General features: G+C 38.2%; 2 protein-coding genes and 1 long non-coding RNA gene across 6 annotated transcripts in view; 2 read left to right on the top strand and 1 right to left on the bottom strand.

The window, feature by feature from the left end:
• Nucleotides 1–11,010, top strand: part of RANBP3L (RAN binding protein 3 like) — a 49,127-nt gene extending 38,117 nt beyond the window's left edge. For all 3 annotated transcript variants that reach the window (XM_060146029.1, XM_060146027.1, XM_060146026.1), the window contains 4 exons: nucleotides 1,482–1,602; nucleotides 3,254–3,396; nucleotides 6,362–6,551; nucleotides 8,838–11,010. In XM_060146029.1, the coding sequence (XP_060002012.1) occupies nucleotides 1,482–1,602; nucleotides 3,254–3,396; nucleotides 6,362–6,551; nucleotides 8,838–8,881 (498 nt within the window). In that variant the 3' untranslated portion in view covers nucleotides 8,882–11,010. The remainder of the gene's footprint in view (nucleotides 1–1,481; nucleotides 1,603–3,253; nucleotides 3,397–6,361; nucleotides 6,552–8,837) is intronic.
• The window catches only part of LOC132518011 (uncharacterized), a 53,926-nt gene extending 37,778 nt beyond the window's left edge, over nucleotides 1–16,148 (bottom strand). Inside the window, exons 1-2 of the long non-coding RNA XR_009539854.1 lie at nucleotides 16,049–16,148; nucleotides 5,609–5,714 (exon numbers count right to left, since the gene is read on the bottom strand). This is a non-coding gene — a long non-coding RNA (uncharacterized LOC132518011). The remainder of the gene's footprint in view (nucleotides 1–5,608; nucleotides 5,715–16,048) is intronic.
• A 408-nt stretch (nucleotides 16,149–16,556) lies between these two features.
• The window catches only part of NADK2 (NAD kinase 2, mitochondrial), a 46,109-nt gene continuing 39,093 nt past the window's right edge, over nucleotides 16,557–23,572 (top strand). For both annotated transcript variants that reach the window (XM_060146025.1, XM_060146024.1), the window contains exon 1: nucleotides 16,557–16,927. In XM_060146025.1, coding sequence (XP_060002008.1) covers nucleotides 16,628–16,927 — 300 coding nt within the window. In that variant the 5' untranslated portion in view covers nucleotides 16,557–16,627. The remainder of the gene's footprint in view (nucleotides 16,928–23,572) is intronic.

The following is a 23,572-nucleotide window of genomic DNA, read 5'->3' as shown; positions in this document are numbered from 1 at the left end:
TGCTTAAATAAAAATGTTACAGGCTTCCAAGGATTATACCAATATTTTGTTGTATTCTTACATTTATATGTGTAATTGGCAGGAAAATGGATTGCTGTCTTTACAACCACGCCCGTTAGTCCCTTAGAAAGAAGACAACCAAGGACCCTGCCTTAAAACAACCTATATTTTACACTTTTCATGTCAGCTTTTATAATTTGTTGTTATCATATGATTTAAAATTCTATTTACACTGAAAGTTAAAAATGCAGATAAGATGAATTGATTTCAGTTCAAGATAATAAAAGGGTTTTTTGTTTTCCTTTAAAAGTTCATTTTTTTACATTGAAGTAGGGCTGATTTACAATGTTGTGTTAATTTCTGCTGTACAGCAAAGTGACTCAGTTATACATATATATACATTCTTTTTTAGATTCTTTTTCATTGTGGTTTATCTCAGAATATTGAATATAGCTCCCTGTGCTATGCAGTAGGACCTTGTTGTTTATCCTAAAGGTTCTTTTAAATAAGTTTTGAATTTCACATGAATCAAGAATTTCACAGATGTAGTATATAGTATCACACCTAGGATTCAAATGTTGAGTGGTATAGCTGTCAATCTAGGCATATGAAATGTAATTACTACAACTTAATCATTTTCAACAAAGCACAGATTTCCCTTAGCCTTTCTCCATCTGTTTTACCCCAAACTCTCTTCATTCCTATTTTCTTCCCCCTTGATCTACTGATACACTTACTGTACAAGTGTGTCTCACAGCATAACTCTCAGATCAGATTAATCCCAGATTCACTGAAGTAATCACTAGGGGTGAGGCCCTGACATGCTATATTTTTAACAAGTCATCTAGGTGATTCTTGTACATAGTAGTATTTGAGAACCACTGGTAAGCATTAAATTATAGTATGGTACTCTGTGGTATCACATGCTAGTTCGGATGCTGTATTTGCTAAAATTTTTAAAGCATACAAATAATTCCATGATTCCTTAACTTTCAGATAAATTACATAATTCAAATAACATTGTTTAATTTATAAGTTGGTATATACAGATATATTGTTAAGTGAAAAAGAAAGATGTGGAAAGTATTTATGGTATTCTACCATATGGTATTCTATTTTTATAGAAAAAATAGGAGAAAAATATATACATATTGGCATGTATATACATACAAATATCTCTAGAAGGATAAACAAAATATTAGCAACAGTGATTACCTGTTGTAGGGGGTGAAAACTGGTAGATGGGGAACTAGTGTTGGTGGGGTTACTTTTCACTTTGTACATCTTTTTGCTTTTTAATGTTTGAACTATTCAAAAACTGTATTGTTTCAGAAGCTAAGTAAAATTTTAAAGCTGGCTTAGAAATCATTAACAAAGGTTATTCTGGTAAAGTATCAGACAAATAAAAGTGTTATAGCATAGGAAAGAAATCACTTTGAAAAGTTTTCTATATTTTGACATTTTAAAAAATTGTCCTTTAGATCAACTGCAAGCTTTTTATATTCAACAAAACAACACAGTCCTGGATTGAAAGGGGCAGAGGAGCTTTGAGACTGAATGACACAGCAAGCAGTGATTGTGGAACATTCCAGTCAAGACTAAGTAAGGAATCATTTTGTAAAGCGAGTCAGTATTTCTCAGGGAAATTTTTCCAATATAAGTACACATCATTTTCTGGAGATGTGTTATGTGTCAATAAATTAGACTGCTGTCAATAAATTAGACTGCTGTCAGTAAATTAAACAATATTATTTTTAATGTACTATAGGAGCTTCCTATTTAAAGTAGGCTCTGATGTCAGACTATACAGGTTCTAGTTCTGGCTCCATTACTAACTGGTGACCTTGGACAAATTACTTACTCTCCTTCTGCCCCAGTTGCATCACTTTAATGTGGAAATAATAGAAGTCCATGACTTAGTGAGTGTGAGAATTCAGTGAGATAATGCACGTAGAGCACCTATGACCGAGCCCAGCAAACACCTAAATAGTAATCATTATTATTTAAAGGAATGTGATGAATTTATTTTTGAAGTGGAATCGTTTTTCTAAAAGAGAATATTTGCCCTGTAATTTATTCTTGGCATTCTAAACATAGTGTGTGGGTTGGGATGAGAGGTCAATTTCCAAGTAAATAAAGGTGTGTGGTTATTGAATCCTTCAGGCAGAGTGTTGGTCAGAATTTGGTGAGCCAAACCAAAAGCCTGAGGAGGTTTCTGGCATCCAAAAGACACACTGGGCATTGTTCAGAGGTCCAAACTGAAAGTAAGCACAGGCAGAGATCTGGGCCGGGGTGGATGGGTTTACTGGTCAATATCGGGTGGTCAAATCTTGTGGAGGAGACCACAAGTAGAAGCTGGTAAATGGATATCTGGTGAGTTTCAGATATCAATCTCAAGAAGTGAGTAAGGAATAGAATTCAGACTGAGAGTTAGGAGCACTGGCAAACAGGTTTCTAAATAACCTGACTTATCATTCCCAAGGCAGGTATTAGCTGTTTTCTACTCTGGTTTAATTTCACTCCTTCCACTACTTGCCAAAAAAATGCACAAAACAACTTTTCTTTTAATTAGACAGGTAATACATGTCCATTACAGAAGACGGAAAATATGGATCGACAAGAAGAAAAAAAATTAAATTACTCATAGGCCTATCTTCCTGTAGTAGCTAGCTTCTGTCAATAAAATATATTCTTAAGGACTTTGTATACAATAAATGTATACAATACATTGAAAAATTTGTGATAAATGGTGTCTATAGTACTTTGTAACCTGATTTTTTTTCTTTTGCATAGTATGCCATGGTCACCTTTCTACATTAATAATTATCTTTCTTTAGTATTCTTAATGAGTTCATAATATCCTCAATAGCTGTACCATCATTTATTTAACTGATTCCATTTTTTGAATGCTTAAAGTTTTCGTTTCAGTTTTCTCCATTATAAACAATTCTTGGGTAGATATTCTTCAGACCATTATGTCCTCAAAGGAATTCTAAAATTTAACCATTTTTTAATATTATAGTAAAAAAAAATAGCATTTTTAGCATTTAAGCTAATAAAAAGGTCCTCCAACATAATAAAGCCCAATTTGGAAACCAAATTATAATCTAGTCAATTAAATTACAATTTAGTAGTGACAATAGAGTCTGAAAAACAACTACCAGATTTATTTGCTTTCCAAAATGGCAAATTCCTCTGAAAGGCTAAGGAATCAACTGTTCTGAAGTCTGATAAATTCATCTTCCTATTTTAGTTATGCACAATCAAGGCAGCCTGAGGCTGATTCTCAATAGTAAACTCTGGGCTCAAATGGAGATTCAGAAAGCAAACCACAAAAATTTACGAATAACAGCTACTGATTTAGAAGACTATAACATCAAAGTGTTTTTAATTCAGGTAAGTGACAAATTTCAGTGATAGAGGATTATCCTACTATATTTATAGATCTCTGCAGTCACATTTGTTTTTTTCATTTTATTAAAATAACCTATACCATTAGCAAAAAATCAGCCATTTATTATGGTTGTTTACAGTCTAATATAAGACCTAAATTTTGCATGAAATTTAGAGATTAACAACAGTTCAAAGCAGTCAATTGGTACTGGTCCCAAGACATTTGTATTGGTACATGCTGTCAAACCCCTACATTTTTCTTTACTTTTAAAATTATGTCAACCATCTTACTAAATTCCAGAGAGACTACTGTCAGGATTGGCTCCTAGGAGGCCAGCAGAATCCACACCCTGATGCTTACACTGCGTGCTGAAATTGAGGCTTTGAAATCACTGGAAAGGAACCAGTGAGAAATGGAAAAACACAGGGCTAGCAAGTTAAAACAACCAGTCCAATAGCAAATTCCAATTCTGGATATGAGTCAGTCTCCAAGGTAACAGGATGGGAGCACAGCTTTAGCTGTTCCGGCAGCAGGAATGCTTGACCTCAAATACAAGATCCAGGCAAAAAAGACAGAGATGACATGAATCAGGCGAGAAAAAAGGCTGGATTTCCCCCATAGGCCGAGTCTCAGAAGACTTGAGAAGACTGAATATCTAAGCAACTCAGGTAGAAGATGACAATACAAGTAAATTGGCTTCCATATAATAATGAAAAAACAAAAGTTGGCAAGAGCCCACTGATGAAAAACCAAAGGTTTTATTAACTACCTGTAGGTGCACTGTTAGGTGTAAGTGATGTTGAGTGTTAAAATCTTAGAGTAAGATGTCTAAACCCTGTTTACCATTTAGCGAGATAATACTGGATACTCTGCTAGGCCAGATGCCCCTGTCTTTGAGTGGGTAAAGCAGCCTGTCTGAGATTGAGACTATGATTAGATTCAATTAGATTTAACTATGACTAGATTCTGCGGCTCAATATCTGGCCCATGCTCACTTTTTAAACTGTAGGATAATTTTTGGAGATTAGCAAACAAAATGCAATAAAAATCACCCAAAATTCCACTCCCAGAGATGGTCACTATTAACATTTTGGTCTTATACTACATTTTAGTATATACATGTATGTGTGGGTACATATATACATGTGTACCATACTGTACATACTGCATGACTTTCAGGCAGGTTATTTAGCCCTCCTAAACCTGATTTTACTCATCTGCCAATGGAAGACAATAATAATATACTTTATAAAGTGATTGAGAAGATTAAATAGCTAACATTTGATTGTGAAATACACATATGTAACCTTTTCACTTATCAATGAAAATGAGTGTTTTCTGTTATTAAATAGTTCATTCTTCAAGAATTCTTTTATAGATGAAAATAAATTCTGTTCTATTATGTACCATAATTTATTCCATTAATCCTGTTTAGTTAAATACTTAGGCAATTTACTATGTTCATTATTATAAATTCTGCAAGGAATTTTCTATGTACATACATGTTAATTCTCTTGGGAAAAGGTTTTGACTTGTCTTGACACATTTATCTCCAGAAAGACTGAGCCAATTTTCATTCTCACCGGCATTTTCTTATGGTACTTCCTGGAAATTATTTTTAAGCATTGCAAATTTGTTGTCCAAAAATATATATATATTATTGTGCTTTTACTTCTTGTTCTGAATTTCTTGAATGAAAATATCTGAATGAATTTGGCTATATATATATATATATATATATATATATACACACACACTAGTGAAAGGCATATTTAAAATTTAATGTAAAAAAGTCAAGGCAGCAGAACTGTATTTATATTTCAATTACATATATTTTCAGTATTTGTTATTAATTAACCTACTGAAGAAAAATTACACCCTTGTACTTAATATAAAGATTAAATTGGTCAAGAGTCAACAAATATTTACTCAACATCTGCTATGTAATATCTAACATAATATGAGAAACAAAAATATTTTATTTAATGTGTATTTTTTTCCCTAAAAATAATTAAGGTAACTTAATAACATACAAAAGAAAAACCATATTTTAAGACCCTTCTCCCCAAAAGTTGGCATGTAGTTGATTCAACCCTCAGTTCTTGGTTTTGAAATATTTGGTAGCTCTCTGAAGGTTTAGCAAAGAGAAAAATTTTCCCAGATTTTCTTTGAAATTGTGAAAAGATACAAAAATGTAAGCCACTGACATGTTACCTTAAAGAACACTGACTTTGATGACAAAAACGAAGTCCCAGCCAATCTGTCAACCAGCTGTTTAAATGCAGACAAGCTGTGTCTTTCTGAGCCATAATTTTCTCATCTGTAAAGGGAAGAGGAAACAAGTATTTACTGAATACCTGCACTATGTGCTTTTGCTAACATAAATGGAATAAATAACCTAAAGTTTTATTATAAGGATTGAAAAAATAAAAGGATATTATAACAGCAAATGTTATACCAATGTTCTTGTTACCATCATTTTTATATTAATAGCAACTGTAAAAATAGAAAAGTACTGAAAGCAAGGACTTCTGATGTGTTTATGGTACAACATCAGACTATTCGAATGAGCTCTGCTTTTCTACAGAGCTATGCAGCTTGCAGGGATGTCTAAGCAAGTGATGTAAAGGAAATGCAAGTCTTTTTCCCCCAACCCTAAAATTTTCTACAGTATAACACAGTGAAGGAAGGATGGTCTTAACAAACAAATTCAAATCGAAAATTTAAATCACAAAATTTCATTTTCTCAGTTTAAAATGCACAAATTGGGACCTCATAAAATTATCTGCTCTAGGATTCAATTTGGTTCAAGATGAATTGGCTCTTTACCCTTTAGTTTCTAGGATTATTTATATTCTAGATTTATGTCATATAATTCCTTCCTTATTAATAGTGAAAGGTTACAAATGTGTAAAGTGTGGCTATTATTAAGTTACTTATATTAACAACTTAATTTTCCTCTTGCAGGCCAGTGCCAAAGATACAGGATGTATGCATGCAGCAATACATCACCGTCTTGTTGCACTTCGAAGCTTCTATAAGCAGAAAGATGCAAATCAAGCTGAAAGCCAGTCAGAAACAGTCCTCCAACAATTTAACTGTGAGAGCTGTGATGAGGATGAGGATGATTTTATCCAAGTCACTAAAACTAGATCAGGTAAAGAACTTTTTTTTTGTTAGTTCAGAGGTTTAAGAAAGAAATCTTATTCACAACCCTTTTATATGAAATAGATTTTTAAAAAGTGGAACTTGGGCTTCCCCAGTGGCGCAGTGGTTGGGAGTCCGCCTGCCAATGCAGGGGACACGGGTTCGTGCCCCGGTCCGGGAGGATCCCACGTGCCGCGGAGCGGCTGGGCCCGTGAGCTATGGCCGCTGGGCCTGTGCGTCCGGAGCCTGTGCTCGGCGGCGGGAAGGTCCGCGGCAGTGGGAGGCCCGCGTACAGCAAAAAAAAAAAAAGTGGAACTTGTCTGTTCAAAGTGGGCAGGGGTTAGAGCCCTAGATGTTTGCATCTGAGAGGTGGGTTTGAAAATCACTGTCTTCTGCATGTGGCCTTCATTGGGATTTCACCAAAAGTTAGCCTTATTGTAATACCTGCACATCATTTGCATATACATTTCATAAAAGACCATATTTACAATGCAAAGTATTAATTGCTACACTGAAACTAACCAATTATTAATATTTCTCTTCACTTGTTCTCATTCTCCTATTATTGGCCATAATAGAAGAAATTATAAATACTCGTAATGGAACCAGCAGGCAAATCTGGCTTATTCCCTTTTTGGAATTTGACTGTTTTATTTTCAAAGACCTTCTTTACCTGGGGCAAAAGGCGCTATTTCTTTTATTACATCCGGATTCATGAATTGAACAAGGTTGCAGTGGAACCACTGGTTAATGGATTTCTAGGTTTTAGTGCTTGTCCTGATGAGTGAATTTAAAACTAAAATTCATCATTATTTTTGGAGAAAACCATTGTCAAGGAAATAATAAGCCCAGCTTTGTGGGTTTTTAAAATAATTTTTGTTGGAGTATCGTTGCTTTACAATGTTGTGTTAGTTTCTACTGTACAGCAAAGTGAATCAGCTATACGTATACATATATCCCCTCGTTTTTGGATTTCCTTCCCATTTAGGTCACTACGGAGCACTAAGTAGAGTTCCCTGAGCTATACAGGTTTTCGTTAGTTATCTATTTTATACATAGTATCAATAGTGTATATATGTCAATCCCAATCTCCCAATTCATCCCACCCCCCTTTCCCCCCTTGGTGTCCATACATTTGTTCTCTACATCTGTGTCTCTATTTCTGTTTTGCAAGTGAGATCATCTATACCATTTTTATAGATTCCACATATATGCGTTAATATACGATATTTGTTTTTCTCTTTCTGACTTAACTTCACTCTGTATGACAGTCTCTAGCTCCAGCCACATCTCTGCAAATGACCCAATTTTGTTTCTTTTTACGGCTGAGTAATCCAGCTTTTTCATACAGATGTAGCTATTCCAATAAGTCGTCCAAGTATTTTCAGTAATATTTTCATTTAGCCCTGAATTCTGCTCTACGGAGGACTGACAAAGGACTTACAAAAATAGTGTGTTAGCAGGCATTTTCCCAATTTTTAATCATTTTAAATCTTAAAGCTATTTTAATCATACATAATTTAGGAATCTATCAAACAACATGTGCAGAACTTGATGAAGTAGCTTCCTTGGCCTAATACTAAAAGTGTAGTCAAGAGGAAAGATGCACAGAACATGCAGAGCAGAATCATAAACTGCTAGACTCTGAGCCAGAGAACTAAGCGAATATGATTCTTTTTGTTACTATTAAACAAGAGGTTTAATTTTTTTTAAATGTATGAAATGTATAAATAAAAATTATTATAATGTTTATATTGTCACAATAAAATGGGATCTATTAGAAAATGGGTTGGTATCCATGAAAAATGTTAACTTGCAGTTAGGATTAAATGGCAAAATTATTTCATCAACAAATGACACATTTATGAATAGAATCTATATTCTACCATATTCCATTTTAGGAAAGGGGTGATATGCAACTATCTTCATACAACATGAGAAACAATGGAAATAAGGCCAAGTAAATGCCAATCTTATGAACCCATCCTCTCCCCTCCTTACTTAGTACTTTCTCTAGGAAGTGTTGCACACAAATGCTAAATGTTATAGAAGCAATAAAATGGCTCACTTTTTAAACTTTGTTGCCCAGGAATTAAGGAAAGGTTTAATTATCTGAAAATGTCACATTTAAAATTAGGAACATTTCCAAACGTTACTTAAAAATATGCAGATTCTATATATATTTTATTTCCTTGCTAGTAAGCATATTCATGAGTATTCATGTTCAGTTGTATTCAATATTAAACCTAAATGAATACAATATTGTACAATAAATTATTTTAAATTTATATCACAGATTCTTCTAGGTGGACCCACAGACAGTCGGTTGCCTGTTCATGAGTGCTACCTACTATAAACATGAAAACATCTACAAAAAGATCACCTTACTGAAAAAATCTAAACCATCCTAATAACTAAATGAGAAGATCCTATTCATTCCTGGAACAGTTTTTATAGAAAGGTCCAAGAAATATAATTTGTTGCAATTAAAATGTTTCTCTGTGTAGTATAATAATTCTGAGGTTTTATATTTTGATTATTGTGGAGAAAATGGCAGAATTTAAGAGACACATGGCCTTTGGAAGTTCAAAATTTTTCATTTTTGAAGAAGTTAATTTAGAATAAGATTTGGTAACTAATTTGGACTATTCATCACATTGATGGATACAATAGTTAAAATTATAAATTGCTGGATTTGATAAATATCTAAGATATTTATTTTTTCAGTCATATATTGTCTGGCCATAAAACAAATATTTTACAAAACTTCCAGAGTCATTTCTTTGAAAAATGTTATAACTGCACGTTAACATGTTATTAAATCATGTTTTTCTTCTGGGAAATGTGTATTTTCATTTAACCTTTGGACTTCCTAATTCTATAATATTATATATTCATGGTATGAATTCCTTTAAAGAGAATATCTGTTCTTGCACTTGTATCTATCGCACCTTCTATATGCTTGACTCACGGTCAGTATTCAATATTTGTTAAAGGAATGAACAAAATACATTACCTATGTATCAAAACAGTAACTATACAAAAAGTGAAATATGTTAACTTGTTCTTTGCTTTATTTATGTAATTAAATTGTCATTAATATTCTAGTAGGTGAGGCTGTACAGAGACCTTTTATAGCCAAATGACCTTTTTTTCTTAAATGCCATTATTAAGGTAAAACACAGTAATTTCAACAATTGTGCAACAGAATTTTGATGTTCCTCTTTTGAGATTTGTTTCAGAGACGCTTCAGGAGTTACACAAGTAGAGGCCACCACCTCACTGTGTGCTCACATGATCTCTTTCTTGTGGGAGCACGGGGAGGCGGTAGGGAGAAAAAGACAGCAGGTTCTCTGGTGTCTCTTTTTATAAGGACATTAATCCCATCAGACCAGGGCCCTCATAACCTCATCTAGCCCTAATTACCTCCCAAAGCCCCATCTCCAAATACCATCACATTGTGGGGTAGACTTCAACATATGAATTTTGGGAGAACATAAACATTCAGTCCATAATAAGGAATAATTCACAGTACAAAATGATTTCTGAAAACATTCTGAACAGTGACAACATATTTGGGATAAGAGTATAGCTTCATTTCTACTTTGAAGAACAATATTCACATGGAAGTATACATGTGAATACATATTTTTAAAAAGTTACATTACTTTATTACAGTATATACCATAGATAATAGTAAAAGCAATTATATATATGCATTTATTGTCAAATCTAATGCTTGAAAGTTTAGCATATGAAAGCTGAATTACTCTTTTAGACTATAATTTAGCTAGTATGTTATAATTGATGAAAGTTTTGCTTTCCCTATCACTAACTATAACTTAGTAAAATTTAGCTACTGAGTATTTAACTTTCATTAATTCTTCTAGTGACTCCAGAAGAAATACAGTAAATAAAATCCTTTACTTCTAAATTAAGCAATGACTCAGGAAGTGGAGAAGAAAAGTTAATGTGAGAGAGGAAGAGAGAAAAGGTTGAGAGAAGGAAAAAAAACCCAGTAAAGAAGAGCTCTAACATGAAAGGAAGAATAAAAAGAATGGAAAATCAGAAGTTTTAAGTGTTTTCTTTTTAATTCTAAAAGAGTGACTCTGATGCAGAACAAACTCGGAGGAAAATTTTCATTAGAAGCATAATACAAACAGGGAGACATTTGGAGAAGATATTAAAGAATTGGTTCTCTTATAAGATCTTAGCTGATATGGGAACATTGGGATTATGCTAAATTGCTAAAGTAAAGCAGAGAAACAGAGATTTTCCTTATCTTCCTGACATGTTCATTCTTGACCCCTCTTTAGTTGTGGAGATGAATTTTCTCAATGCCTCAAACATTTTATTTAGGGATTATGACATGGCTACTAACAGCAGAAACATGATATTTAGCTTATGACTTTCAACCCATTTCCACGCTGCTATTCCTTCTTATACTCTTTATGCATATATTTAGTAATATTTTGGGGGGTAATAGAAATAGAAACATCTTATAGTTTCTCCTTGTCCTATATCTTCATCTAGCCTTCTCCTTTTTGGCTTTTCTATATCCTTTGCCCCCCCCACTTTAGTGTGAAGTGATCAATCATATAATGACATTCATTTTCACAAGTTACTAGGTGGGTGATTTCAAAGCATACGTCTTCTTCCATAGAAGCTGATTTTAAATAAATATATTTATTTATTTATTTTTGGTTGCATTGGGTCTTCGTTGCTGTGCGTGGGCTTTCTCTAGTTGCGCGAGCAGGGGCTACTTTCCATTGCGGTGTGTGGGCTTCTCATTGTGGTGGCTTCTCTTGTTGCAGAGCTCAGGCTCTAGGCGCACAGGCTTCAGTAGTTGTGGCACATGGGCTCAGTAGTTGTGGCTTGCGGGCTCTAGAGCGCAGGCTCAGTAGTTGTGGCGCATGGGCTTAGTTGCTCCACAGCATGTGGGATCTTCCCAGACCAGGGCTCAAACTCGTGTCCCCTGCATTGGCAGGCGGATTCTTAACCACTGTGCCACCAGGGAAGTCCCAGAAGCTGCTTTTATTAAAAGTTACTTAGATAAATATTCCCCAAATACACAAGATACACAAGATATATTTAATATGATATCTGATTATATATTATGATAATCTAAACATTCTTTTCTATCAACAGTACTTTTATACCAAGTTATTCAGCTTAATTGTAAACCAGCAAAATGTTCTCTCTTAAAATATTTTACAACCATTACTGCCAAAGCCAGGAGCCCTTAGTTGTCAGGGCCTAATATCCTATACAGGCCTTAGAGCACGTGCATGTCATTTTTTAAAAAGCCAGGGAGGGTGGGGCTTCCCGGTCCGGGAAGATCCCACATGCCGCGGAGCGGCTGGGCCCGTGAGCCATGGCCGCTGAGCCTGTGCGTCTGGAGCCTGTGCTCCGCAACGGGAGAGGCCACAACAGTGAGAGGCCCGCATACCGCAAAAAAAAAAAAAAAAAAAAAAAAAAAAAGCCAGGGGCTGGTCGTATATATCTTTCAGAATCAGAATGTACATGAAGTGAGCTAGAGGGGGTTATAGGGATTGGGAAGGATAGATTGTAACCTTTGTAAATCTTCAAGTTGTGAATATCACAGTGATATATAATCTCTTCCCCATAAAATGTTGAGGACAATTAAGCTTGCTTGAGATGTGGCTACTGGGTAGGCTTGTTCACTAGAAAAGAACACCACCCTTGTCATAGGTGGGGTTTGAGTTTGAAATTCAATAATACTACAGATTGGGGGCTTCCCTGGTGGTGCAGTGGTTGAGAATCTGCCTGCTAATGCAGGGGACACAGGTTCGAGCCCTGGTCTGGGAAGATCCCACATGCCACGAAGCAACTAGGCCCGTGAGCCAAAACTACTGAGCCTGCGCGTCTGGAGCCTGCGCTCAGCAACAAGAGAGGCCACGACAGTGAGAGGCCCGCGCACCGCGATGAAGAGTGGCCCCCGCTTGCCACAGCTAGAGAAAGCCCTCCCACAGAAACGAAGACCCAACACAGCCAAAAATAAAAATAAATATAAAATTAAAATAATAATAATACTACAGATTATTTTAGTTGTTTGAGTGTAGTTGAAACTGATATTAAATCCATGAATGCCAACACTTTGGTTTGTTTCGCAATGGCCAGATTATACCCACAGTACTGAGTAATTTTTGACATCATACTTGGAATTGACTAACTCGAATACTTGAACATAGTTGAAATTTCTAAGATGATATTTAGAAACTAAGGCATTGGAGGAGTTATTGACATAACTGGCAAATGTTTAGCCTAATAAATACTTGATGATATAATAATTTTCAAACAGTTAGAGGATTACCAATATTTCTTAATTTCTGCCAATCTAGTGGATGTAAAAGACTACTTCACTATTAGCTTAATTTCTATTTTTCTGATTTCTAATAAGGTTGAGGATCTTTTAGATATGTATTCACTGCTTGTGTTTCTTCTAAGAAATTTCTGTTCATAATTTTTGCAAAGCTAACCATGTCATTCTCTCCTTTCAGTGGCTTCCTAGCATATACAGGATAAAAGCCAAGTTCCTAAGCATGGATATAACACTTCATGTCTTTCTCCCTGTCAACCTCTCTAGCCTCACCTCCCACTGTTGCCTGCCTCTCTCTAAATGTTCTAGGATTTCAGAACTGCTATTTTATTACTCCGTATCTTTGCTCATACTGTTTCCTCTGTGGAATTCCTTTCTTACTCTTGCTGATTCTGGCTAATACCTAACTCACTCTTTAAGGTTTAGCTTGAGACATTTCCAGAAAGCTTTCCCTAACTCCACTTAGGCTGAATGAAGATTTGTTCCTCCAAATTCCTATAGCACTCTGTGAATAATTTTATCATTGCACAGACTGTATGTTCAAGGGGAGACACTACTTATTTATTTCCCATTTTATCTCCAACACCTAGCAGGGTGCTTCGCCCACAGCAGGCAATCAAATATAATTTGATCTCCATTGACGTGTTGTATACATAAGACTCAAGAGGTGTTATCCAACAGGAAGCTAGAAATAAGGATGTAAATCTCCGGAGACAGTCTGGGCTAAAGACACTGGTAGTAGCTGAAGTCAGGGAAGGGGAAAGGGACTAACATTTGCCAAGTGTATACTTTGTAATGGGCATGTGGCTAGGCATTTGTACATATATTTACAGCTTTATAAGTAAGCTATTACATTTTGTAAATGAAGAAGTAGGCTCAGAAAGATTAAGGGAACAGTCCAAGGTTGACAAAGGTAATAAATGGTAAAGCTGGGATTTGAACCAAGGTCTTTTTAAATCCCAAACCCAAGCTCTTTTCATTACACAAGAGTAGATAAGCTCATGCAGAAGAGTGCAGAGAGAAAGAGCCAGAGAGAGAGAGAGAGCCAGAGAGAGAGAGAGAGACAGAGAGAAAGAGACAGACAGACAGACAGAGAGACAGAGAGAAGGGATGGCAAGGATAGGGAAGGATAGATCCCAAATATGAGCTTAGGAAGAATCCAGAAAAGGGACAGAAAGATGGGAGGACCACCATTAGGGACTGGTGTGCTGTGAACCAGAGTAAAAAATTTCAAAAGGAAATGATAACCATTTCAAATGCTGCAGGAAGACCAAGTCAGTTAAGGGCTGATAAATGTCTTCTGAGTTTACAATCACATCCTTGGTCACCATGGAAATAGCAGTAATTAGTAAAGTAGCACGGAGAAACTAGATTACAACAGGTTGACAGATGAATAGGCAGCAGGGATGCTGACCAATGATGAACCAACTACTCTTTCAAGAATCTTAGCTGTAAAGAGAAAACAAGCAATATATATAAGCTAGGGCATAAAAGGTTTTTTGTTTTTTCTTTAATTTAAAGATGTCATGAGCATGTTTAAACAGTGAAGAGGAAAGTCCAATAGAGAGGGATAATTAAAGGTATATTAAAGGTGATAACCTGACGGAGCAATATTTCTGAGCAGGTGGAAGGAGATGGGATCCCAAAATAACAATGGACAAAGAGAGATACCAAATGAGAAGATGTCAGTGTAGACAAGTTTGTAGCTGGAAACGGGGGAGATCCAAAAATTTGAGTACTTATCTGTGAAATGGGAAGAAAAGGGGTCTGAAATTTTGCATATGCATAACAGAATTCATAGACTTTGATCCAGAACAGGTTTTCTAAATTCATTTTTTCTGTCAAATGGATCAACTGACATTCTCCTAGTCACGAAGCTTCAAAGCTCAGTGTCATCTGTGACTTCTCCCTTTTCTTCCTTCCTAGTATCTAAGGAATTATAAAGTGTTGAACTAGTAAGACTAGAAAGGACCTTGAGGATGTTCGAAGTTACAAATGAGTAACTCACATCTCACAGAAGTTAAGAGGTGTGCTTTAGGGTGCACTACGAGTCACTGTTAGCAGCTCCTGTGAGGGAAAGTTCCTGGCCAGAAGGGGTCAGTGACCTACTAAAAGCAAACATCTATCAGACTGCACTGTGTATTTCCCAGTCTAATATACTACCTGGTACATAGTAGGGACTCAGTAAATATTCAGTGAACCCAAGAGTGAATGCTGGCGTTGGTGGCTAGCTGAAAAGTAAGTCACAGATTTGGAATCAATTTGGGCTTGGCAGAACCTTGGAATCACTCTAGTTCAACTCCCTCACTTTATAGATGAGGAATCTGAGGCCCAGAAAGATGAAGCAACCTGCCCAAAGTCCAAAAGCTAGTTATTGATAGTGCTCGGACTACAAAGAAGCGAAGAGAGTGCCAAAGCAAAAGGATCTAAAGAGCAGGAGGGATAAACATTAGGATGTGCACTGCCATTTGATTCTCCTCTTGTAACAGGAGCATTTTCTTCTATTTCCATTACTTTTACTCTAGCTTCGATCCAAGAGTAACTATTCCAACAGCGCCCAAGTCTCCCTTCCTCTTCCTGCCTCCCAATTTGTTCCACATTCGAAAACCAGATCAAGTCATCAAACATTGCTCTCAGGACTCATTGCATTCCAGTTAAAAGCCTTCAAAAGGCTAACTACTGCCTACAGGATAAGGTCCAAATTATTAACATTCTCTACCCTTCACTCTTTTCCTATCTACTTTTTCAACCACAGCTTCCCATCTAGAAATTTTCCACTTGGCCAGACTCGTCTATCCATCATCCTCTAACTTTCTCAAAGGCTAACACCTCCCCTCCACCCCAATAGTTTTTTGGAGGTTAGCAGATGTACCACCTGCGCAATCCCACAGGGTACCATGCTTAAATGAGCCCGGTGCTCGGCTTACTGCTGTCTATCCCTCTTGCAATTCTTAGCAATTTCTGAACAAGGGGCTGCGTTTTCATTTTGCACTAGGCCCCGCAAATTGTGCAGCTGGTCCTGAGTCCGTCTCCTCAAACCCTGGCCCAGAGCTGGACATATCAGCCATCCAATACGAGGTGGCTGAATGAACGAACAAAGGGTCTAGTCTTATGTGCGATAAGAAAAGAATCTAGTCTTATGTGCAAAAACGAAAAAAAGGACTGACCCCGAGCAAGAAGCTGCTGCCTCACGCACGTTCCCGCCAAGCCCTTAAAACCGCACTCGCAGGGCCGGCGCAGCCTCAGACCAGTTCCAGCTGGGTTTAGCTCCAACACCAAATAGAATTCCAGCCCTTCCCCCGGCCGCAGCCAATCCCTGAAGCTCCTCAGCCTCCGAAACCGCTGCGGGTTCTGATTGGCTGGAAGAGGTGGCCTGGGGGAGGGTGGAGACCGCGGGGGGAAAGGGGTGGAGCTGGAGGTCGGTTCCCGGGCGGGGGAAGCGTACTGCGCAGGCGTCGATGGAAAAGGCTCCCCAAACAAACACAACCCACCACCTGGAGGCCTCCAGCTTTTCCCCGCCCACCTTTCCCTCTCGAGGGCTCTCCCGGCTCCCAATCGCCCGGCTTTCCCCGCCCCCGTCAACGTCTGGGCACGTCCCCTTTGCGGCGCCGGCCACGCACGGCTGTGCACTTAACCTCTGCCCGCCCGGCTGGAACGTAGAGGCCGGGGCGGCGCGAGCGGCGCGCACTGCTGGCGGCTGGAAGCGGAGGCGGGAGCCCGGGCCTGCAGTTGCTGCCGGGCCGACGATGACTTGTTACAGAGGCTTCCTGCTGGGCAGCTGTCGTCGCGTGGCGGGCGGCCGGGCAGCGGCGCTGAGGGGGCCGGGGGCGGGAGGCCCCGCCGCGCGGCCGCGGCTCGGCGGTGACGGCGGCGGCCGGCGGCACCTGGGGCAGGGGCAGCCGCGCGAGCTGGCGGGCTGTGGCAGCCGCCCCGACGGCGGCTTCCGCCCGTCCCGGGTGGTGGTGGTGGCCAAAACCACCCGGTACGAGTTCGAGCAGCAGCGGTACCGTTACGCGGAGCTCTCTGAGGAGGACCTGAAACAGTTGGTGGGTCCCGGCGGCCCCCGCCCTTGTGCCTCGGCCCGGCGCTGGTTCGCTCACTGGCTCGGCCGTGACTTTGGGGGTGCGGTTCTGGGAATCGCTCCGCAGGCCGCCCCGGGGGAAAGGGAGCCCCTGGGCGCCGCTCTGGGCAGCGGAAAAGAAGCTATGGTACCGCAGACACACCCCCTTTTAGTGGGCAGGACTGCCAGGCCTGGGCACTCCGGGGAGCCGGTCTGGTTGAGCCTTTTCCGCGCTGGAACGTGGTTCTCAGACAAGGTTCCAGGAGTTTGTATCAAAAGCTCACGTGTCTCCAGTGCTGGGCAGAGCAGCGGGGAAAATTTGAATGTATGTTGTTAAGTAGCAAGGTCCAGGCAAAAGGCAGGTAAACAAGGTAATTATGAAATACAGCGTCTAGGTCTATATAATATAGTAGTGCCTCCACAACAGACTATATTTGGTATAGATATTTACTAATACTTTGCAAAGTATATAAATACACCTAAGGGGGGGGAAACCCTGAATATTATCTGCCTTCACTCTTATTCTTGGAACTTCTGATCCCATGTCCCCACCCACTTTAAGGAAACGAGAGTGATGATGCTACCATGAGCAGTATGTCCAGAAAAATCTCCATTGGAAATCTCTAATTGTTGACACTGCACCAAAAGGCTTTGGAATAAATTGCCTGTAACCATAATCCTGTAGAATTCTGTGCAAGAGTAGACAGCCTGTTCTGAACTTCTGGTTCGTAATCATCAGCAATCTTTTGGTAATATTTTGTGGAGGTATCAGAATGAAATTGTAAATCATCCTTGTTTAAGTACTGACTGTTTTCAGCATTTAACTTCTTGACTGTTTAATGAGTTAATTGAGGAGGGCCCCTGTATTCATCGGGTGGCCATGCTAGGTGCAGGTTTCTCTCCTTTTCCCTAGTGTTTGAAGGTAGCAATTTATAGAAAACATTTGCATCATTTAAAGAGTAAATCAGCAAACAGTTGGAGCAGGAGGTCGGAGTAGTTGAGTTTGTGTTAGGGAGTGAAGTTGAGGGTGAGGTAGGGAATAAAATTGGAGCAAGCGTTTCTGATTTGGGAAAGAGGTGTGCCATATGGGTTGTACTCCTAATTTTAAAGACCTGCTTTTTAGAAGTTGTCGGATGCCATATACCCCTAAATATGTTCTTCATACGATTTTATGGAAGCCTCTCACGACAAGTAAAAATAGTATACTTGATTGGGATTCGGGGTCAGGAGCTTGGAGCCAGGCCCAGGTTCTCTGTGGCTAACTTCCTTTTAACTTCCGTGGGCCTTCTTGGTGACAGCGATACTTTTTGTGTTGTGCTGTCGTTTTCAAAGTGCTTTCACCTAGTTCAGTGTGTGAAATACTAGGATTGGACTAGGTAGCCTCCAAGGCCCTTTCTGGTATTTTAAAACTGAAGAACTTTTACAAGGCCTCAAGAATATGAGTGGCATCTGAATTAGATTAATTCTTGGACCTCTGAACTAGATTGACACTAATAAAAACTTTTTAAATGTAAGGCAAATCAAGTCTTTAAAAATCGAACTACCTAGTACACCCACTCTGAGTATCTGAAGAGAAATCTGTAATAGGTAAATATTTGCCTATTGCTAAGTATGCTGTTTGGAATAAGAAAACTTTTGAAGTAAAACTTCTGGACTGTAGAACACAGTTTTGAAATAGTTGTTGTTGCTATCATTTCAATTAAATTTTACTGGATTTGTTTCTTACTGATTTGAGTTTTATCATTTATGTTAAGGCCAGTATTCAGAATGGCATAGTATTAGGTGGAACCCGGACCAGAGATCAGGAACAGACCAAATAATACTAGACTGTGTGAAGTTGTTCTAAAATGGAATTCTGTAATAGGAATGACACGATGATTAATACTGTTTGCTGTTTTCCTAGGGTAAAAGATACTAAGGTATATGAATCATGTGAATCGGATATAAAAGAAAGTGGCCAAGTGCTTACTTGAGTCTTCTGGCACCGTGGCTGGCTATGTCTGTGGTGTCCTGGTAACCTGAAGTTTTGTACCAGAGGGTTCTCTTTTGCTGTGGTGGTGGTGATTGTTTTGTGGCAAAATAGATCTCTATTAGGTCACTTGTTAAAATGCAAATGGAAGAAGAGGGATGGAGTGCTAGTATAATTTCATACCCTGAAGCCTTGTGGTTCTCTAACTTTGTAGCAACTTAAACAATTAGAGGAAATACTTCTTAGCTGATAAAGCATATACAGACTGGATGAAAGTCTGACTTTCATTTGCTCTTTCATATTGGTTTTACATTGGTTTATTTTTAATTCTTGCATTTCCCTTCCGCCTAACCTGTCAGTGACTTTTCTTGTGAATAGAGGATTTCTACTCAGTGATTTTACATCTACTGGCTCAAGACTTGGCAAGGGCTAATTGAACTATTATTACAGTTTACTTGCATCATAAGTGATGTAGCTGTTGGTGGATGTGGAGCTTATATTAACAGAGTTGATGACACTCACAAACTAGACCTTTAGGTGACTCAAAGCTGATTGGAAAGGGTTTTGACGTCATTAAACATGCCTTATTGGCCAAAGAGAATGTTTCATTTCAAAATATTTTAATATATACCAAATAAAAAATGAGCAGTTTCCACCCTTCTCTGCCCTGACTCCAAGTCTTACAACCTCAGAAGCAACTCCCTTTAATGGTTTCCATTTTTAGTTTTTTTTAAAAAATTAATTTCCTGGGTTTCCCTGGTGGTGCAGTGGTTCAGAGTCCGCCTGCCAATGCAGGGGACATGAGTTCGTGCCCCGGTGCGGGAAGATCCCACAGGCGACGGAGCCTGCACGTCGGGAGGCCGTGCTCCGCAATGGGAGAGGCCACAACAGTGAGAGGCCCGCGTACCGCAAAAAAAAAAAAAAAAAAAAAAATTAATTTCCTAATGGGATGGAATAATTTCATGTAGTGGTCCCTCTATTATTGGTTTACATTCTTGCTAGTTATTGCCTTCTTAGCAGATTTGGGAGTTGCTGTGCCTTGGATTTTGTTTCCATTACTCAGTTTCCTTAAAACACTGGTGTAGCTTAGGTTGTAGTTCTTGGGTAGATAATATTTTTGCCACATGTGCAATGAGTGTAGTGTATGCAATATGAGTATTTATCAAATTAAAGAACATGATCTGGAGTACTGCCAGAGAGCCTTCTAACGGAGCCTCACTCCTTTCAAATCTTCCAGACACAGGAACCAAAACGGTCTATCCAAAGTGAACATCTGGCCACTCTACTCCTCTGCTTAAAACCCCTCAGAAGCTCCCTATAACCTATAGAGTCACCCAGGGAATTTGTTAGAATGCAGGTACCTGAACCTTATTCTCATACCCCTCAATATAAAGATTCAGTTTGTGGAGAACTCTCAGACTCTGCCTCTTTGAACCATACCCTTAAGCTTGCTGATGCTTTGTCCAGGGCTTTGCATTTTATCAAGCTCTCCACGTTTGCAAGTGGTCCCCAGATCAGACTTCGAGAAACATTATTGTAGGTGAACCTTTATTATCCTTAGTGTGCTAGAACAAGGCCTTTCATGAATTGACTCCTGTCCACCTCTTGAGCTTCATTTCTAATCAGTTCTTGTCTAGAACTTCATTTTCCATTGATTTCAAACTGCTTTAATTTCCATGAGATGTTGTGCTTATTTAATTAACTTATTTATGGATCAGTAGCACGTTAAAATGGTTCAAAATGTAAACGATACAGAAGAGTATGCAATGAAAAGTCTTTTTCTTATTCCTGTCACCGGGCACTCAGTTTTTGTCCCTGGAAGTAACCAATGCTAATCAATTTCTTGTTTTTCTTTCCAGAAATAATATATACATACAAATCAACAGAGGGAAATATTCTTTTTCTTTATCCCATCCCTTTTTACTCAATGATAACATTATTTAAGCTATTCCTCACCTTGTTCTTTTTTTAATAGTATGTATATAGTACTTACTGTGTGCAGATGCTTTAGTTTATTAAATACACTGTGTAATGAATAACATTTGTGTTAATGAATCAAACACTAAAATATTAAAACTGGACTTGCTGAGTCAGGAAGTACATAGATTTGAAATTTTAATAGGCATCGCCAAATTGCTCCCCTTAGAGGCTGTGCCAGCGTATACCTTCACCAGCAGTATATGAAGGTGCTTGTTGTTTCATAAACAGTTTAGCATACTTTGGGGTCTTTGCCAACCTGGTAGGTAAAAAATGGTATTTCAGGGTAGTTTGATTTGCATCCATCACTGTCTTTACCTTTGTAGCCCCTTTTGCTTTGAATGCTCCTCCATCCTTTAGCCAGTTCCTGTTCTTGCTGTGAGGTGAAGCTTACACATTACTCTCACAGGAAGCCATCCTTGGTAACCTTGCTGGGCCTCTCTCTGGCCACCAAGGTTATGTTAGGTATTCTTCATTGTATTTTCATAATATGATTTTGAGCTTTCCTTTTTAGTGTATTATCTGTGGTTATTTTCTTCTCTGGAGTTGAGGGCAAGGACTGTATCTTACACATCATCCTCTCTGCCTTTCCATCCCCACTAGTTAAAGGTGGTGAAATGTTTCTGAATTTAAAAAAAAACATTTTTAGTTCTTTCACCCTGAGGCTGCCAGTCCAGGGCCTTATTTCCAGCTGTCAGGCTTCCAAAAGATGTTAGCTGCTAAAAACTTAAGGTAGAGATTACTGATGTGAGTGCCCTGAAAGAGGTTAAATATGTTTGATAAACATGAGCCTAAACAAAAGATGATTTTTATTTGACTATGAGTTTTTTTTTGGGGGGGTGCATAAAATGTTTTTAATTCTGTGGAACACAACTTGGAAAATAGAGGCTTAAGGTATACTCCCGTAAATATTTGCAGTTAAATAAGAGACTCATAAAGATGTAAAAGGACTGAATATCACAGTAGATGGAATTAACCATTAACAGAATCATTGATCAATATGTTTTAGAGCCCTGATTTTCAGCCTGCACTATGTATCAGGCTTACCTGGGGGAGCCTGTAGCCAGCCATGAAATTGTAAATAACATGATTTATGTTTACGGTGATCACTTTTTCTATATTTTTAATTATATGGCTTAAGCTCTGAGTTAAGATATTATGCACATTAATATCTTCTCAGCTAGTAAAGTATAAGTTGACTTTATTTTAATATTGTTTTATATCTTTAAAAAGTTACATCAGTAATATCATATTCTTTAGAATGTGTCTAGTTTTTAGAAATTTTCTTATTCACTATTGGTTTTGAAATTTATCTGTGTTGATATATGTTAATTCATTTTAACTGCTGTATAGTATTCCATTGTTTGGATAATTAGGTTGTTTCCAGTTTTTCCACTATTAAAAAAAATGCTGCAATTAAAAATACAAATAATTTTTCCATAAGCATTGAATAACTCCCTGATTCCCAGTGTTCTCATGGGCACTTGGTAGACTTTAACATTTTTGCCAATGTGATGAGGGTGAAATTGTATCTTTTAATTTTAAGATACTTAAGTATTAAAGAATAAGGAAGAATTTACAGGTGAAGGAGACAGAGAACAGTACTAGTAAGACAGTGGGAAAGGTCATCTTTTTGCCAGTAAAAAGAACTCAAACATTGGTGACTTTAATTCACAGTCAGAAAAATCTTACATCATGATGTACTCATATTTGAAATAGAAGGTAACATGAACCAGTTTACCCTTGTTACATGTAGTATAGTTTATTTATAATGCTGGTTGTGATCAGTGGGTTGGTATGGTACCCATTCTAAGGGCAATTTGAAAATCATTGCTCAAGAGGAAGTAATATTGAGGCTAAACAGGTAAATGGGCCTTATAAAGTTGTTAAATGCCATGTTTTTATCTCCTAGTGGTTTTCAGTCTTTTAGCAGCAGAACACAACTCTTGCTCAGCCCTACTCTCTTCCCCACAGGAGTGGAGGGATGGGTCAGTTTTCTGAGACGTCACCATTCTGGGACTAGTATGAAAGCAGGCTTCGGATGGGAGTGGTTAGATGACGAGGGGAATAGGAAATACTTTTTAAGGAAGAAACTCATTTAGAAATTCCAGAGGCAAGCTGTTGCATGAGACCAGATAAGAGTTGATGTTGCCCAGAACTCAAGCAGTGGCAGCATGAACGTAAAGGACAGATTGGAGAAACAGTTTACAGGTATAATTATTGGACTTCACCACTGGCCGGCTATGGAGACTGAGTGTGAAGGGAGAATTAAAGGTGCCACCTGGGGTTTACTTTGTTGACTAGGTAAATGGAAGTATTATTAACTGTTATATGGGATTCAGAAAAGCAAATTAGAACGGGGAATATATTATCAGATTTAGATGGTTTTGGGGAGAGGTACTTGATCTACATGTGGGTGAATATAAAGGTAGGCCTTTGAAAATTTGAGCCTGTAGCTCAAGAAACAAGCTTGCCCTAAAGTTTAATTTCATAGGTACTGGTGTATACTTGGAAGATCAAGTCCCTAGAGTGGGGAGAAAATGAAAATGAAGTGAGAACGGATAAGAATGCCAAGGAAGGTAACTTGAGCAATCCCAACATATAAGGGAGTAAGTAAACAGAATTAAGGGGAATGCAGAAGTAGGAATAAAACAATGGGGAAAGTAAAGGTGAGAGTCTGAGATA

The sequence above is a fragment of the Lagenorhynchus albirostris genome, chromosome 3, assembly GCF_949774975.1.
Source record: "Lagenorhynchus albirostris chromosome 3, mLagAlb1.1, whole genome shotgun sequence".
In the NCBI taxonomy this organism is placed as follows: Eukaryota; Metazoa; Chordata; class Mammalia; order Artiodactyla; family Delphinidae; genus Lagenorhynchus; species Lagenorhynchus albirostris.
Note: the sequence above shows the minus strand (reverse complement) of the source record. Positions and strands in the feature narration are given on the sequence as shown.